The sequence below is a fragment of the Phocoena sinus genome, chromosome 1, assembly GCF_008692025.1.
Source record: "Phocoena sinus isolate mPhoSin1 chromosome 1, mPhoSin1.pri, whole genome shotgun sequence".
Lineage (NCBI taxonomy): Eukaryota > Metazoa > Chordata > Mammalia > Artiodactyla > Phocoenidae > Phocoena > Phocoena sinus.
The window spans coordinates 16537457-16556157 of record NC_045763.1 but is presented as its reverse complement, the minus strand read 5'-3'; the positions used below and the strand labels follow the sequence as shown (position 1 = coordinate 16556157).

The 18701-nt window shown below is 55.6% G+C and overlaps 1 protein-coding gene across 5 annotated transcripts in view; it reads left to right on the top strand.

Annotated features, from left to right (window-relative positions):
• Positions 1–18701, top strand: part of ECE1 (endothelin converting enzyme 1) — a 113824-nt gene that overhangs the window by 72250 nt on the left and 22873 nt on the right. For 4 of the 5 annotated variants that reach the window (XR_004349314.1, XM_032627863.1, XM_032627854.1 and 1 more), the window contains exons 4-8: positions 832–1044; positions 11079–11200; positions 13874–14020; positions 15170–15235; positions 16304–16495. Coding sequence is in view for 4 of the 5 variants with exons in the window: in XM_032627863.1 (XP_032483754.1) it covers positions 832–1044; positions 11079–11200; positions 13874–14020; positions 15170–15235; positions 16304–16495 (740 nt within the window). In the remaining variant the exon portion in view is untranslated. Of the gene's footprint in view, positions 1–831; positions 1045–11078; positions 11201–13873; positions 14021–14752; positions 14807–15169; positions 15236–16303; positions 16496–18701 lie in introns of all 5 variants that reach the window. The other variant, XM_032627838.1, reaches the window with a different exon arrangement.

Below are 18701 nucleotides of genomic sequence, written 5' to 3'. Positions count from 1 at the left end.
CACACACACACCATACACACACCACACACACACGCCACACATACCACACACACACACCACACACACCACACACACACACACCATACACACACATGACACACACACCATACACACACACCACACACACACCACACATACCACATACACACACACCACACACACCACACACACCACACATACCACACACGCACCACACACACACATGCCACACATACCACACACACCACACATACCACATACACACACACCACACATACCACACACACCACACGCACCACACATACCACACACGCACCACACACACATATGCCACACATACCACACACACCACACACACACACACACACACACACACCACACACGCCACACACACACACCACACACATACCACACACACACCACACACACACACCACACACACACACACATATTCTGCAAAGAACCTGGAAGATACTCAGTAATTATTTTGTTGAATAAATGAATGCATGAGTGAGCAAATAAATTTGTTGAACATCAGGGAATAGTAAAAACATCAATGAATATTTGTGGAAGGAAGGACTGATTAAAAGAAGCACCTTGGTTCAGGATAATTTTAAAGCCATGGAAAGGATTTTAGGCAGCTAGACAGAAGTCTAATTTTACACATCAGGAGATCGTGAATCTCCTGAAATCTTTTCTCCGTAGTGGTCTAGTGACTGTCCAGTTCCAAATCTGTTTGGTCAGGGCGGGGGTGGGGCATGGCACCCCAGAGCCCCAGGCCACCAGCACTATATTCCCATAGCCTCTTCCCTGCCTTCCCTTCACTGGCCTCTTGTCCTTGACCCCTGCCAGGAACCCCCTCGGTGTGCCTAAGTGACGCCTGCATCTCGGTGACCAGCTCCATCTTGAGCTCCATGGACCCTACGGTGGACCCCTGCCAGGACTTCTTCACCTATGCCTGTGGCGGCTGGATCAAAGCCAACCCCGTGCCTGACGGCCACTCACGCTGGGGGACCTTCAGCAACCTCTGGGAACACAACCAAGCCATCATCAAGCACCTCCTCGGTAAGCACCCGGCAGCGGGACCAGTGGACGGACTGCAGAGGACGGCTGTCCGCTGGACCTACCTGGCCAGGCCTGGTTGAAGGAAGAGCTTGGCAGGATGGGGAGACGAAGGGCTGTGGAGTAGGTGAGACTGGGTTAAATGTGCCCCATCATTCGGTGCGTGATCCTGAGCAAGTCACTTATCTCTGAGCCTTACTTTCTTCATCTATGAGAAGAGGATTAATAATACCCAAACTGCAGAGGTTCGAGAACGAGTGAGCACATGTGTGAAGCATTAACGTGGCATGTGTGGCATGTAGTAGGTGCACAAGAACTGGTAGCTGTGGTCATTGCTCTCCTGGCTTTAAGCTGTTCCTTAGGTTTTGACTAGTACTGACTGTGAGTTTTGCAAGTTACGAGCAAAAGGAATGCACGCTGAGCACACTAGATCAGATTTTAAGGTTGTGAGCTGATCAAAGTTCCTCAGGTTAGAATCCCATATTGGTCTTGTTTGAAGTTGTATCTTTAGTTAATGTCTGTTGAATTAACATCTGCCTGTTGGGTGCTTCTCCATGTGGAATCAAAACACCCTGTGCTGTAACTTCTAGAGGTCCCGACTTAAACCCTTCAGGGCCGAGACCTTCACCGTACCTGTCTCCTGCTGACCCCTGCTCCATCCTGGGACCCTAAATGCTGGGAGAGGCTAGGTCATGAAAAGCCAGTCAATCCATCAATGACAGAGCTTAGATTTGACAAATACTTATTCAGTTTAAAAAAAAAAAAAGCATCTTGATACTCAAAAGTAGGTAAATTGAAGAAGATACCTAAAAGGTGGCAGATCTTCCCAAAGGGACAGAAACCTTCTCATGAGATAGGAAGAGAGTCTAATTTGATGATTATGAATTTCAGGCAACTGTGTCTTTAAGACGAAAGTGGAAATAAGCTAACTAGGTTAAGGAGACCTTTGCTTGTTTTCCCCACCTCAGCCCCAGGGGGCGTGGCTGCTGCAGGGTGGAACTCACCCACCACTTCTGGGCCCCCAGCAGCTGCTGGGCAGGGCCCCCTGGCAGCTCCCTGCTTGTCTCCCTGAGGGACAGAGCCGGGTGGTGTGTGAAGGCGGGGCTGAGGGAACCCCATATGTCAGGAGCAGCAAAGCCCCCTGTGCGCTTTGTGCTACCCGAGTGCCTTTGCAAGGGGACCCAGCCTTTTATTTCAGAACTAAAGGCAAATATGTCTGTGGTAGCCAGACTGGGACTCAGGGATGTCCCTTCCCCAGCACCTAAAGACACAGCCAGGGACTGCGCAGGGACCATCAACCAAAGCAGGGGAACAGTCCAGATAGGATAACGAGATGGGCTAGTGCCTCTGCTTCAGTCACCGGGACCTGGGTTCAAGTCCTGGTTCTGCTACTTACTGTGTGATCTTGGGTCAGTTACATAACCTCTCTGGGCTCTTGTCTCATCAGTACAATGGGAACCATGCCTCCTCCAGGTTTGGAAAATTAAATGGGAAGCTTTAAAGCGCTTTACCTAGGCCAGGTGTATTGTGGTGGCTGCTGTCTGTGTTGGTTTTACCATTATTATTTACCCTTGACCTTTGCCCAGTACTTTTCAGTTTACAGAGCTCTTTTGTAGATACCACCCTATGTGACCCTGTAGGGTAGGAGCTAGGAAACTGTTGCTCACCCCGCTTGATAGACGAGGAAACTGAAATCCAGAGAGCTCCTCAAGACAGGCTAGCAGGTGGCAAAGCTGGGACTGCCTGACTCCTGGTCACATGTCCTTTCCCTGTCCCACACCACCTCCAGCAGGTGCCAGGGGCAGTACGACTCCCTGCCCATCTTGTTGGGGAGAGCCTGCAGGAAGCACGGAGCTCTGAGAGTCTGAAGGAAAGAAGGAAAGAGGTTGGCATTTGCTGAGTGTCTGCTATGTGCCGTGCTCTGTACCAGGCTCATCATATCCACTGCCTCCTTAATCCTCACAGCTACCCTGGGACTTAGGAACTGTGGTTCCCATTTTATGGATGAGGAACCTGAGAAAAGTTAAGCTTGCCAAGGACACCCTGCCAGTCCAGGATGAAGAGGGTCTCCAGCCAGGGGAAGCAGTTAGCACCCAGAGGGGATGGGGGAGACAGGCGGATGGGCCCTCTAACTCCCCAGTCAGGTCCAGAACTGCCCCTTGTGTAGGACCCCCATGGGTCCTGATCCTGCTGGTTCTAGGAGGATCTTGGGTCCTATCAGGAAGACCTTGGGTCTAGGCCAGGACCGAGCTCATCCCCCTCCCCTACCCCGCAAGCAGCAGTCCTGGGCTCTGGCCTTACATCCCCGCTGTCCCTGGGGGTCAAGGTAGGGGTGGGGGAGTGCACTGAGCCAGGCACGGAGCAGCCGGAACCCTGACCCCGGGGCCGGGCCCAGTGGTATCAGGAGTGAGCCCTAGCATGCTAGCTCATCACGTGTGGCCTTGGACGAGTGACCCGGCTTCTCTATAACTTAGTTTCACTATCTGTGAAATGGGAATAACGGTGCCACCTAACACTCAAGGTTACTCTGGGTATTGTCTCACTGTGATGGGTCAGAGTGCTTAGCACAGAGTCTGGCACCCAGTAGGTGCTCAGCAGAGTAGGACTGCCCTCCTCGGTGGTGGTGGATGAGCTCCAGCCCAGACATCTGCCTACAAGCGGTGTGACTAGAGAGGCTGCTCAGCCTGCCTCAGCCCTTCGCCTATGGAGTGGGAACTAACTCCGAGCATTGGCAGGTGTGTTCTAAGGATTAATTGGGTGGTTGAAGAAAGAGTAATTATTGCTTATTTTATTTCTTATAGAAGCACCGATAGAGCTTCTTATCGGGAAAGGAGGGATAGGGTGTATCCATGACTATGCTGGGTTGTTTACTTGTATTATTTTATTCACGCCATGGAGTATATGCCCATTTTACAGATGAGACTCACAAATACAAAGGAAACATATTTCCTAGGAAATGGTGGAGCTGGAATTCAGTCCCAGACCTGTGAGGCCTCAGACCTGTATCCTTTCTTTCCTGATTCCGCTGTGCACACAGCGGTCATAGGGCCCCGCAAGTATGGTTTGCCAACCTCCTTTCCCCCAAGGCCGATTGATATTGTCCTCCAGGCCAGGCGAGACCTGCCCGAGGCCTGATGAACACAGTAGTTGGGGTCACCTCATGTCGTAGTGACCGAGAGCTTCCCCACAAGGCATATCCTGGCATCCCCTCTCCCCGGGCTCACTCCTGGAAACCAGTCTGGATACGGCGCCTCACTTATGGGCCTTGATACCTGGGACTTTGATACCTGGAAACTCCCGAAGAGGCAGGAAGTAGGTGAGTGGGTGACCAAAATATGCAGGAGTGTGGGCCAGTGCATTCTTGGGCTTAAGGCCAGCCTGGTTTCAGCTCCCCCAAGACAAAGGGGTCAGCCAGCAGGCCTCAGGAGGGAGCTGGAGCTGGTGGGGATTGGAGCACACAGGGGTGCCCTGCTGTCCAGGCTGGCTTGGGGAGCGGCTTCTCTAGGAGAAGGACAATTCAGAGGCGTAAGGATTGTGTCAGCTGGCCAGGCAGGACAGCTGTTACCATCAACTTGCCGTGTGACCTTGGGCAAGCCACTTCTTTCTGTGAACGGTGAGTTTACTCCGGCGCCCTCAGAGGAAATCCAGGCAGATCTGTAGCAGGTGGGTTGAACTGGGCCAGGTGCCACCGTGGCATGTTCTGGCTGCCTGCTGGCTGGAGGGGGGTGACCTCAGCTGCACGAGATACAGATGCCTCTCCCAAAAGACACTCTGCCATCCACCCAAGCTGCCAGCTTGGGCTGTCCTCGTAGGCTTTGGGGAGACAAGAGTGTCCTCACTTCATCAGAGGAAAGGCACAGCTGGACCCGTCACCCCTTAGGCTGGGCCTTGCCTTAGGGCTTTTAGCACAGGCTATTCTGCCATCGGGAACACCTCCCAGTCCTTCAAGACTCTGGTCAAACCTGCTTCTCCCGTTATGCCTTCTGTGGATACCCAAGGGCCTCTCCGGGCTTGAGCTACAGTTATATTTTGTGTACTTGTCATATTTACTACATTTTATATTCTAAGATTAATCACGAAAAAAAAAATTGATGCCTGCTTGTTGTAACAATTCAAGTAACACAGATTCCATAAAGAAAAAGCTAGTGGTTTCCCTTTCTTCTACTCCTGACACCAGTCTCCCTGAGAAATACATGCAGAATCATTCCAGTAGCATTAAACTTGTCCATGTCAGTGACTTGGCAGTTAATCGTGTCACGCTGTGACATCTCTTGTATTTTCATTTTGATCTTTTTCCAGTATTTACTGTCTAATGTAGTTTCATCTTCCTGTAAACACTGGAAATTCTACAGACAAGCTCTGCATCTGAAATGCTTTCTATCCAATTTCACGCCTGCAGCTGCAGGCCTTGCTTTTTCTTTCATGCTTGGGGAGTGGTGAGATGGACAGATTGATAAATCGATCCGAGGATGGGAGTGGGTATCCAGGGCTTCTTAGGGGTGGCTGGACTGCTTCAGATCTACCTCTGGTTTTCCAAGCCAACCTGCAGAAGAGGAAAGGGAAGCAGAGAGAGCTTAGGCCTCTGCTTTGGCCTCAGCCACTCACTGGTGTGACCTTGGACCGGTTACCCAGCTTCTTGCCTATAAATTGGCACCCGCTGGTGGAAACGGCTGTGACAAGATACACACATGCAGCCATGCCCACACACAGAGGAAGTAGCTCGTTTTCTCCGGGAGGCTTAAAAATGCGTGGGTTCAAATTCCGGCCTGCCGCCCATTAGCTCTGCCTCCATAGGCAAGTTCCTTCGTCTCCCTGGACCTCATTTTCCTTCTGTATGAAACGGGGTGGCCGTGTCCACCTCAGGGTGTCAGTGTGGTGATGAAAAGATCCCAGCACATGGCCTAACGAGCAGTAGTCACCAGTAAATGGGAATGGTCTTATCATGACTTTTGTTCTTCTACAGAAAAAGGCACTGCCTTGTCAGCTCCCCCTCTTACCCTCACCGGATGGGGCTCCTGAGGCCTGTGACTGTCTGAATTGTGTCTGTGGTTTTATCTAAAACAAACGCTGGTCCTGCCCTGATGTGGAGTCGGGGCCCCACAGGCTCCTGGCCAGCCGGTCTGGCCGCAGCACAGGGGAGGGGGCGGTGGCAGTGCCACAGAATCCTAGGAACCCCCATCTCTGTAGCCTCCCAGCTGCTGGAGCATTTGTTTCCTCCCCAGGGGTGATGTGGGAAATGGTGTTCCAATAAAAACTCCCAGAGGAAGAAGCGGGCCGATTAAATGGTATGCTATCTTTCCTCTCTGGGACTTTGGGGAAGTGACTGAGGAAGTTTCTGGAATTTGGGGTCCCTAAAAGGAAGTACCCAGGCAGTTGGGAGTCCTATTATCTGGTCCTGGGCTGCCAGATTGTTTCCAGACCACTGGGGCCCTGGAAGTGCCACCATCTCAAAAATGTGGCCCCCTGCTGGGTCCTGGGTGCTGACCTGTCCATTCCTCCCAGGCTGTTCCCTACTTCTGAGAAGTAAACAGGTCGGGGGGTGTCTTAAAGGAAACCAAGCTTTTCCTCAGGAGAAAATTAACTGTGCCCGACTTCACTCTGAAACCCAGCCTCCTCCCTCAGGCTGAAGTGATGGATGCCTTTCTCTGTGGCACTCCCAGACACGCCTTCATTCACTCTCTCAACAGTTACATACTGTCCACTAACTGTGTGCCAGCATCCCTAGGTGCCTAGGATCCTGTGAGGAATAACAGTCTTTTGTGTGTGTGGAACTTACATTCTCACAGGGGAGACAGACAATAAACAAATAAATGAGTTAATAGATAACATGGTTGTGAACAGTTAGGGCCTTGAAAAAAATCAAGTAGGATGCAGGGCCAGAGAAGGGAGAGGTCATGGTAGCCACGGTGATCAGGAAGGATGGGCCTGCAGAGAAGGGGACATTTGAGCAGAAGCTTGAATTGAGGGAGAGAAGAGACCACAAGGATGTGAGGGGAAGAGTGTGGCCGGCAGGAGGAACAGTGAGCACGGTGGCCCTGGGGTAGGAGCATGGAATCGAGAGGGGAGGAACAGAAGACAGGCTAGAGCTGGCAGCCAGGAGGTGGCAGGGCCCAAATCATCCAGGACAGTGTCTCTCAACCTTTTTTAATGACTGCTTCCTTCCTAAAATTTTAATACCACGGATATACTGTATGCTTGTTTCTGGACTGTATGTATGCATAAAAAGAATAAGATGTTTCTGGGGGACTTCCCTGGCGGTCCAGTGGTTAAGACCCCACACTTCCACTGCAGAGGGCACGGGTTCAATCCCTGGTTGGGGAACTAAGATCCTGCATGCGGTGCGGTGCGGCCAAAAAAAAAAAAAGATGTTTCTGCCATCCAAGAACTAATTCTCTCCCCACCTTTAGGAGCAATATTGTCCCAGTTGAGAATGCATGCTATAGGGCCTTCTAGGAAACTTTAAGGAATGTGTATACTCCAGTGCCTATTTGAACTGAAAGTATTCGAGACAACAGCTCTATAAACTCCCCCCAGGGTTCCACTTGGATGTTTAATAGACATCTCAAACTTAAAACATCTAAAACCGAATTGCTTATTCCAGTCCCCGAGCCTACCCTCCATCCCCAGTTTCTGCATCTTAGCACCCCCTTGCTCAGGCCAAGGAAGCCTGGCAGCATCTTGACTCCTGTTTCTCTCGCGTTCCCCCTGCTTCTCACCCCTTCTGTGCTGGCACCCTGGCCCAAGCCCCCACCATCACTCCATCGCTCACCTGGTCTGTTGCAGCGGCCTCTTACCTGGCCATCTCGCTTTGATTCCTGTCCCCCAAGGAGCCTGCCAGGTAGTAGGTGCCCTGTGAGTAAGGAGGAAGGAGAGGAGGTGGAGAATGTGCCATGGGCTGTCCTGATGGGCACAGGAGCCAGGGGGCGGCTGTGGGGCAGTGGAGGAGATTTACCTGCTCCTGGGGCCCCTGCCCCAGCCAGCATCAGCGTGGGAAGCCGGGGTGAGGGAGGGGGAGGACACGTGCTAACCCCTGGTGGGGCTCACACTCCTGTCCCTTCCTGCCCCACCTGCCTCATTTCCTCCCCGTGCAAGCCTCCAGCGGTACCCGGGCTCATCACCCTCTCATCCCCCAGATAGGGCATCCTTCCTCATCAGAAGCAGATCCTGAACTCTGTTCTTCCATCAAGCGTCGCTGAGGGCCACCGTGTGCCCGCCGGTGCTGGGGGAACAGGGGCGACTAGGATATGGACTAGTGGGCGAGGCAGCCCCAGCACAGCCCCCACTGCCACTCCACTTGCAACTCATCCTTCATCCCCAGGGCTCCAGCAGGGAGTTCCCAGGCCTCCCCCTGCCGTCCTCTCCAGCCCCCCTGGACTTTCTCCTTATAGCAGTCTCCCCACGTATAATCAGATGCCTTGCAATGCTCGCACTGCTGTCCGCCTGACCCACCAGGCTGGCCCCGTGCCTGTAGCCGTGTTGCCTGCTCCCTCCCCACACCCAGCCCGGCAGCCTCCAAACCTTCAGAACTTACTAAACATTTGTGGGAAAACAAGCGGAGGTAACAGCCAGGGTGTGGAGCTGAAAGGAAGGAAGTTTGACCTTGACAGTGAAGGAGAGAGGGAGGCGATGCATTCCCCCTCCTCTCAGCAATCATATGGGGCTTGTGTACAGGTGTCGGGGAACGGGGGTTCCGCCTGGAACTCGCTGTAATCAACACAGCCGGGCTGTTCCTTGGGAGTCTTTCTTCGGGCCTTTTATCTTGGTGGCCTTGGGGCCATGGAGGAGGGAGATGCCAGGCCTTTTCGTGGGCCAGAGCACACAGGACACGCCTCCCCCGACACTGGCCTGGCATTTCAGGGTCATGGCCAGTCAGATGCTGCTTCTGGAGTCTGGTGAGCAGTGATGATTCTTCAAAAGCCTAGGTGATAGAGCTGATTTGCTTTGTTATACAGCAGAAACTAACACACCATCGTAAAGCGATTATACTCCAATAAAGATGTGGAAAATAAATAAATAAATAAAGCCTAGCTGCTGGGGGTGGGTGTTGTCACAGAAACGAGGCCCCTGGGAGGGGTTTTGCCTTCCCTCATGTTGTGCTCTGTGAGTCTGAGAAGCAGGGCGAAGTTCAGCTCTCCCCACGTCTGCGTTCCCCCTCCAGAAGGCTCTTTTCATGCTCCAGTAGGGCCTGGGGCACACTCGGGTGTTTCCGGGGCTCAGCAGTGGTTGCCTGTGGTTTCCAGGGCTGTGTGTGCCCTCCACAGACCCTCAGCACGCAGGCCCCTGGACCTCTGTCTCTGTATCTCCCTTCAACTAGCCCCAGGCTTGTCCCATCCCCTGTTGAGGGCTGTCACTCTGACTGCAGCAAGATGGGGGCTGATGCTGTCTGACCATTGACACCCGTGATGCTGTTCATGGTAAGAATTGGGGGGCAGAGGAGCTCTCGGGAGAGGGGCTGGGAAAGCTAATTAGGCCAGTCAGGAAATGACTCCAACCCTTTTGAAACAGGCTACACCAGACATTTCTTCTCTCCCATGCCCTTTTATGCTTCCTTGCTTTTCCTCATACTGTCCACTCCCCCCAAACCCAGTACCCTTTCCCCTCATTTCTACCTGGTGGGTAACTTTTCATCTTTCAGAACCAGCTCAAATCATAGAACATCCTCTGGAGAAACGGCACCCCCCCACCCCTCCCCACTCCACCAAAGGGCGTGACTTTTCTCTGGGTTCCAGAACCATTTGCGTTAGTCAAAGCACTATCTTGTCTTGGGGTCATGTCTTTGCATGTATGTGTCACCATTTGACCATGACCTCCCTGGAGGCAGGAGCGGGTCTTACTTGTGTCCATAAAACCTAGTGGCCAGCCCAGTGCTTGGCACCCAGTAGGTGCTCAGTGTTGAGGCCCTTCGTGAATGAACCTCTCAGGAGAAGCTTCATAGGCAAGATGGCCTCTGAGAGGCCTTGAAGGCTGAGTGGGGTTTGACAGTGTCCTATGCAGAAGGCCAAGGGGAGCTCTTTCTTCGTGTGTTTACTTGTTTGTTACTTGTGTCCTCACACTGGAAAGGAAGCTCCATGGAGACAGGGACGTTGTCTTTTGTGTCCCCAAAGCTGGCACAGAGCCTAACACGGAGTGAGCAGCTAGTACCCACTTAGTGAATGAATGGATGAAGCTCTGCCGGAAAAGGAAAGCAAAGGAAGGGGTTTCGGGGTCCAGGAGGGATGAGAATGAAATGAGGAAAAGTGGCCAGAGCAGTGAGGAGTTCCCCAAGGCGGGGCGGGAGCGGAGGGAACCGGGGGCCCGGCGGGGTGGGGGTCTGGAGCAGGGCTCTGAGAGAAAGGCGGATCCTCTGTGCCCTGGCTGCAGATGGGACACTGCCCCCACTTGTGCCCGTGCAGGAGCGTGGCCTCAGCAGGTGGCATCCCAGCCAGGGCACCAAGGACAAGGAGAAGGGACAGAGGCTCCCGGGTGTCCCGGTGTCAGGAACTGAGTTGCTGCTGGTGGGGGGTGGGAAGGGACATGGCAAAGGGCCTCTGAGTCAGCTCTCAGTCTGATGAACATGCCCGGCCCCTCTGAGGAAGAAGCGGAGAGTCAGTTTGTAATGAACGAGGCCTTAAAGCTTCCGTCCAAGCCCTGTCTTTACCACAAGAAAGGTTCTCTGGGATCTGAAAAAAAAAACAGACAGATCTCTGTCCCACGCACCGGGCAGGGGTATCTGGGTCACACGCTAGCCGGCAGGGAAAGCAGACTGTCCTCCCGTTGGGTGGCCCGTGCTGCCAGGCCAGGGACACGTCTGAGAACCCATCCAACAGAGGGGGAGAAGCACAGTCTCCTCTCCTTACCTGTGCTCAGCGAATGAGGAGCCCTCCAGTCTGCCCATGGCGGTCAGATGCCCACCGTGGCGGTTCCTCGCCTGCACTGACAGGCCCAAGTCCCAGCTCTTGTCACAGCTGAGAACACCGAGACTCCAAGAGGGACTCGCCCAGGGCCACCCAGTGTGCAAATGGGGGTGTGTTGCAAACTGCTCTCCCTTATCGTTCCAGAAAACTCCACGGCCAGTGTAAGTGAGGCAGAAAGGAAGGCCCAGGTATACTACCGTGCGTGTATGAACGAAAGCAGGATTGAGGAGCTCAAGGCCAAACCCCTGATGGAGCTGATCGAGAAGGTGAACCCCTACGCCCCATCTCCTCCTGCCCCTGCCCCCCATCTCCTACCCCTGCCTCCCATCTCCTCCTGGCCCCTGTCCCCTTCCCCCATCTCTTCCTGCCCCTGCCCCCATCTCTTGCCCCTACGCCCCATCTCCTCCTGCCCCTGCCCCCTTCCCCCATCTCCTCCTGCCCCGCCCCCCGTCTCTTGCCCCTGCCCCCATCTCCTACCCCTGCCCCCTGCCCCCCATCTCCTACCCCTGCCCCCTGCCCCCCATCTCCTACACCTGCCCCCTGCCCCTCATCTCCTACCCCTGCCCCCACCTCCCATCTCCTACCCCTGCCCCCTGCCCCCCATCTCCTATCCCTGCCCCCTGCCCCCATCTCCTCCTGCCCCTGCCCCCATCTGCTCCTGCCCCTGCCCCCATCTCCTCCTGCCCCTGCCCCCTACCCCCATCTCCTCCTGCCCCTGCCCCCTACCCCCATCTCCTCCTGCCCCTGCCCCCTACCCCCATCTCCTCCTGCCCCTGCCCCCTACCCCCATCTCCTCCTGCCCCTGCCCCCTACCCCCATCTCCTCCTGCCCCTGCCACCTGCCCCCATCTCCTCCTGCCCCTGCCACCTGCCCCCATCTCCTCCTGTCCCTGCCCCGTACCCCCCATCTCCTTCTGCCCCTGCCCCCTGCCCCTCATCTCCTCCTGCCGCTGTCCCCTGTCCCCATCTCCTTCTGCCCCTGCCCCGTACCCCCCATCTCCTTCTGCCCCTGCCCCCTGCCCCCATCTCCTCCTGCCCCTGCCCCCTACCCCATCTCCTCCTGCCCCTGCCCCCTGCCCCCCATCTCCTCCTGCCCCTGCCCCCTGCCCCCATCTCCTCTGCCCCTGCCCCCTGCCCCCCATCTCCTCCTGCCCCTGCCACCTGCCCCCATCTCCTCCTGTCCCTGCCCCGTACCCCCCATCTCCTTCTGCCCCTGCCCCCTGCCCCCCATCTCCTCCTGCCGCTGTCCCCTGTCCCCATCTCCTCCTGCCCCTGCCCCGTACCCCCCATCTCCTCCTGCCCCTGCCACCAGCCTGTACCCCTGGCTTCTGCCCCAGCTCTCAGCTGCCACCAGGGCCCAGCCACCTCACACCTCCAGCCACCTTGACCAGCTGGATCATGGAGTCTGTCTGTCTGCTGACGTGTGTCAGATTGTCTGAGTGAGTGTGTATGTGTGTGTGTACGTGCACATCTCTGTGTAGGTGGGAATGTCTATATGTATTTATGTGGGGCTGTCTGTCACATGTATATGTCTCTGGGCGTCTGTGAGTGGGACAAGGGCCCTATGTACAGGGAAGATGTTTCTCTACGTTGCTACTTCCATTTCCTCAGGGAGCATGTTTGTGTGTGAGGAGGGGTGTGTTCTGGAAGGACCAACAGAAAGTCTGGGATCAGAAGCAGAGCCTTCCCTGTGAGGAGGGCCACGCTGACCCGGACCCCCCGTCACCCTGAGCAGAATGAGTCTTCTTCCTGGGCTCCTGCCAGTCAGCCTTGGATGGACTTGGGGGTCGGGGGGGCGCCCAAGGCTGGCCGCACTGCCCAGTGCACACAGAAGGGTGGCCGTGGGTGTTTTCGGGGAACTGCTGCTCCCCGGAGGTCCGCCTCCTAGGTGGGCTCAGGGGAGGCACTGCAGCCGGGTGGGGAGCTGTGGGCTTCCGGGACGGGACAGCCCCTCCTCGCTGGCACAGGCCTCACGTGCCAGCACGTGCCCAACCGGGGAAGACTGAGGAGATGAAAAGCATCCCAACTCGGGGAGAAACTCTGATAGACCTTAACTCACCAACCTTTTAAAGAATAAGGACCCTTTTTTTATAGGCACAATTGAATTTCTGCTTTAATAGGAATTACATTATGTGATGTAGTACGCAAAAGTGAACAGAGTACAGGAAAATTCTCCTTCCCATCCCCATCCCCAGCTACCTAGGGAGCAGCCGCCATATGTTTTCATGACTGGTCAGAAACCCCTAATGAAGACAGACCAGGGACTTCCCTGGCGGTCCAGTGGTTAGGACCCTGCGCTTCCACTGCAGGGGGCGTGGGTTCAATCCCTGGTCAGAGAACTAAGATCCCACAAGCTGCGCAACATGGCACGGCCAGAAGAAAAAGAGAGAGAGGAAGGAAAGAGGGAAAGGAGGGAGGGAGGGGGGGAGAGAGAGAGAGAAAGAGAGAGGGAGGAAGGAAGGAAGGGAGGGGGAGGAGGAGGGGAGGGAGAGGGGGAGGGGAAGGGGAGGGAGGGAGAGGGGAGGGGAGGGAGGGGAGGGGGAGGGAGGGGGAGGGGAGGGGAGGGGAGGGAAGGGGGAGGGAGGGGAGAGGAGGGGGAGGGGAGGGGGAGGAGGGGAGAGGAGGGGGAGGGGAGGGGAGGGAAGGGGGAGGGGGAGGGGAGGGGAGGGGGAGGGGAGGGGAGGGGGAGAGGGAGGGGAGGGGAGGGGAGGGGGAGGGGAGGGGAGGGGAGGGGAGGGGGAGGGGGGAGGGAGGAAGAGAGAGAGGAAGAAAAAAAGAAGGAAGACAGACCAGCCCTTTCATTTACGCCTGAGGCTCAGAGAGGTCAGAGGAATGCAGAGGGTCACAGAGCAAGTCAGCAGCAGAGTCAGAATCCACACCCAGTCTCCCCCCCCCCCCCACCCCGCTCATCCCCTCCCCGGCCCCCCTCCCTCCCCACAGCTCGGGGGCTGGAACATCACGGGGCCCTGGGACAAGAACAACTTCCAGGGCACGCTGCAGGTGGTGACGTCCCACTACCGCACCTCGCCCTTCTTCTCCGTCTATGTCAGCGCCGACTCTAAGAACTCCAGCAGCAATGTGATCCAGGTGAGAGGCCGGGGGAGAGGGCCGGGCCTGACCCCAGGGCCTGTTTTGAGTTTAGCAAGCAGCACCGTGAGGGCAGACCTGCCCTTGGGCGACAGGCTTCTGGTTTCTGAGCTTGGTTATTTCTGGAGGCTCCCGACTGTGAGATTTTTGCAGGAAAGTTGTGAAAGGGCAGGCTTGCCTTCCTTGGGTAGGTGGGGGTCACTGCAGCACAGGTGAATCTTTGGGGTTCTGACTGGTTACTGTGGGTCCCAGGAGTGATGTCAAGTCCTGGGCACAGCTGGAGTCACCTCCCGGTCACCCCAGCTCAGTCTCTGGCCTTTGTGGCTCTGCTCGGAATAGCTTTGAGTCCACCTCTTCCTGCCAGAGCCTGCCCCAGACTGAGTACCAGCACACCCAGGGGACCCCAGCCCTGCTCTGCCCACCCTCAGAGGCAGAAGCGAGAAACCCGGGTTGGGCCTCCTGAAGGCTAAGTTCCCACCCACCTCTGCCACTCACTCACTGCGTGACCATGGGCAAGTGCCTCAGCCTCTCTGAGATGCAATTTCCTTGTCAGTCAAATGAACTATAGCAATACCTACTCTAGGTATGTCAAGGTGTGGCCCAGGGCTCTGATAGGAGCTATCAGGGATTGACCCTCCCTACCTGCCCAGCACCCAACAAGGCCCTCACTGGCACTTTCTCCTTGAATCCTCATTCCAGCTCTGTGGGTTAGATAGTTCTCCTATTTTCCAGGTAAAGAACCCGAGGATCAGAAAGGTTCAGCAACTTGACCAAGGTGACACAGCCGTGAGTGGCTCTGGACTGCTCACCACCTTGGGAAGTGTTTAATGAAGCATAAGTGCTCTGCCAAGCCTAGAAGGAGTTTAAAGAGGAGGGTGGTTCCGTCTGACCTTCAGAAGGGCCCCAAATCCCCATGGCTGACCACATGTGTGGGAAGGCATGTAGCCCGACATGTGTCTGTCCCCTCGCTGGGGGGCCCATCCCAGGGATGGCCTCGGCTACCAGCTTGTGCCGCTGCTGGGGCCTGAGCTGCTCCTCCATTGCCATGTGCCTGCCGTCCCTGGAGCGAACAGAGACTGCATGCAGGTGTGCGTGTGCAGGTGTGCGAGTGCAATGGGAGATCCCCTCTCACCCCGCCTTTCTCTTCAGGTGGACCAGTCTGGCCTGGGCTTACCCTCGAGGGATTATTACCTGAACAAAACCGAGAATGAGAAGGTAGGTGTGCCTCTTTAGAGAGTGGCTCCCGCCCAGACCCCCTCTCTCCATGGTTCATCCCCCTGGGTGTTCCCTCAGTGTACACACCTCTGCAGGTCTTTGAAGCTAGAGGAGCATAGAGGTGTCCCTTACCTGGCAGTCCCTGGCAGGGGAGGGGTATCATTTGTCCCCATTCTAGAGCGAGGCAGTGATAACGCCCACCACCTTATACACACATCACCTCTGGCCCTCCCAGTAACCCTGCAGGTACTGAACATCTCTGAACTTCATTCGCCTCATGTGTCACATGGACATTATTTTTACCTGGCCTGTTACAGAGGAGGAAATAAGGCTCAGAGATGCTAAGTGACCTTATCAAGGTCACACAGCCAGTCATCAGTGGTGAGGCTGAGATTCTCATCCAGATCCGCTAACTCCAAAGCCCACACCTTTCCCTCCCCCTGGCTGCCTCCTGTGATGTCCCAGGGAGACCTGGCCTGAAGTTGGTTGACTGTCCATTCATGATTCCACCCACTGTGCTGAGCAAGTGGCTACCAAGTGCCTGATGCTAGGGAGACAGTGGGGAACAGGACCAGCCTGGTCCCTGCCCCATGGGGCTTCGAGTCTAGGAGGGGAGGCAGATGTTATGTAACTAACCACCCGATTAGAGGCATGATGATAAATTGTGAGAAGGGAAGGGTGAGCTGAGAAAGTAACCTGGAGACCTAATTCAGATCTGGGGGCCTGGTAGAGCAGGGTGGCTCAGAAGTGCGTTCCAATGATTGAGCGATGGCCCAATTGGTGGCTTCCATGTGATGAGCGTCCAGGAGGGAGTATGGGCTGGGACAGCAGGGACCAGCCCACTTCGGGACCTTTGTGGGCTTTATCCTGAGGGCCATGGGGAACCAGTGAAGGAGTGCACTGCCAAAACCGTTCTTGAAGCTGGTTTCCAGCGGGTATCCTGGGTGAAACCCCCCAGCCCCCTGGCTCCCTGCCCGGGGCTGCAGCTGGCCTGCCCCACCCTGCCCCCCTTGTCCAGTGGGCAGTGGGTAGCAGCCACTGACGGATGGGGGGTGCTGGGTCCCACAGGTGCTGACGGGATACCTGAACTACATGGTCCAGCTGGGAAAGCTGCTGGGCGGAGGGGACGAGGACACCATCCGGTCCCAGATGCAGCAGATCCTGGACTTTGAGACAGCGCTGGCCAACATCACCATCCCCCAGGAGAAGCGCCGGGACGAGGAGCTCCTCTACCACAAAGTGACAGCAGCCGAACTGCAGGTAGCTGAGCTCTGCTGACGCGGAGGCTGAGGCACCACAGAATTCAGGATGGAGGGCACTAGACTGGGGTGTTTACACCCCCTTCACCAGACCCTCAGAACAACCACATGAAGCAGGGATGGTCGTTGTCCCCAGTTCACAGACGGAACTGAGGCTTAGGGAATTAGAGTTGCCTGCTGAAGGCCACACAGCCGGAGACCAGCCAAAGCCAGTCTCTTGCCCTACGCCAGGCTGCTTTTCTGCAACCGCAGCTACCTTGGGAGACTCTGTGGTCGTGATAATATTGGCTCACATTGGGCATTTCCAGTCTCTCAAGCTCAAGTACGTCAAGTACGTGAAGCTTGGGTTCTGATGTCACCTCCCTTTTCCGAGCCGGGAGGTCAGGTGATGTGCTCAAGGCCTCTAGGCTCCTAAGTGGCAGGGGAGCTGGGACCTGGACTCAGGCTTGGCTCACTGGAGCTCTGCTTTTGACCGCGACCCCTGGTGACCTCCTGGAGCTGTAACAGGGTTGGGGTCAGACGCCCTCTGCACTGGGTGTACCCATCTGAGAAGTCGATGGCTCTTCTGTAGGTCAGCCTCTATCAAAGCCTGCCGCCTGGTGGCTGCTTGGGACTTGCAGGTAGTGAGGTGATTGCCTGCCAGTTCCTTCTTTCCAGTTCGTGGCATGTTGGTGTCCAGCCTTCCCCCAGGCTCTGGGGTCGCAGAGGAATCAGCAGAATGGCCTTAGTCAATCTTCCTGTTTCCTGCCATCGCCCAGGAATGCTCGGCTAGGCCGTGCTTCCTTGCTCGGAAGGATGTCCAGGCCACCTGTGGTGAGGCTTCACTCTTCCTCTGCCCAGCCGAGTCCTGCCCATCCATTAGATTTTGGCTCATCTCTGCTGCTTTAGGGAAGAACACCTAGGTCCCTACCCCTTTTTCTCTCTCCATCCCTCCCTCCAACAGGTGTCTGTGGGGCTACCTTGGGGCCTTTCTCTTGACGTGCTTCCAGGCGAGTAAGGGACACCAGCGAGGAAACAAGCTCAATCTCATTGCCGAGTGCTTTGGGCAAAAGAAGCAGGGCACTGGGGCCAGGGGCAGAGCTAAGTCAGGGAGGGTGAGTCTAATGAATAAGAGAGCAGGGGCCAGGCTGACTGAGTGTCCCAGGCGGAGGTGCAGCCCACACAAAGGCTGGGGATGAGGGCAAGAGAGCCTGGCCTCCTTCTGGGTGCCAGCTGCCCTTTAGGTCCCCAGAGGAGCTGGCATCAGGGGGAGTGGTGCTGAGTGGATTGTTATGGAGATCAGCAGCCCGTGCTGGGCACCATCTGGCACTGTTTTTCCGCTCCGAGGCCAGGAAGTCGAGGAAGATGCTGTTTGTGCAACATGATTTGGTTTGCTCCAGCTGCCCAGTTCTCAGCCCAGAAGGGCTCCAGCAGTCCCTCTCCCCCCTGCATGGCCACGAAGGCAACTGACAGCCCGAGAGTGGCCGAGAAAGCACAGTAGCCCTGGGCACATCTGCCCCAGCGTGGCTTCCAGGCTCTGCCCCTAGATGTCGTTTCATCATTGCTTTTGCTCTATTCTTCCAAGCAAGCAAGGAAAGGCTTTTCCTCCCTCCCAGCTACAGAGCTCCCAGGTTGGGGAGGATTTTAGCAGAGGCAGCAGCCTGGAGTTGTGTGAGTCCTGGGCTTGGAGTCAGAAGACTGCTCTGGCCCAGCCCCACCGTGAGCCTTGGGCAAGTCACATAACCCCCTCTTTGAGCCTTGGTTTCCTTCCTTATAAAATGGGCTTTGCTTGCTCATTTACACCTGCTCCGTTGCAGAACACAGAGACAAATGAGGGACAGCCCCTGCCCTCATAAGGGGCAGTGGTTCTTAACTTTAAGTCACAGAATTCTTTGAGGACAGGTTGAAAACTGTGGCGCGTCTCCCAGGAGAAATGGGCATGGTTACGTATAAAAAAATTATATCTCGTGTTTAAAGAAGTCCTGGACCCCTGAAGCCTGGTGTCCTGGATGAGAATCGGCCTGCCCTGCCCATGGGGTTGCATAACGGTGAGATAAGGCAAAGGATGAGTTCTCATCTTGTAAACTGACATGCAATTCGAACATATTACAGTAATCGATCTTAGTATTATTCCTGTGTCATCGGTGATGACAGCCCACGTCTCCAGCCCTAAACCAGTTTGATTCATTCCACCCTTGGACAGAGAATGTCTTTTTGTTCCCTGGTAT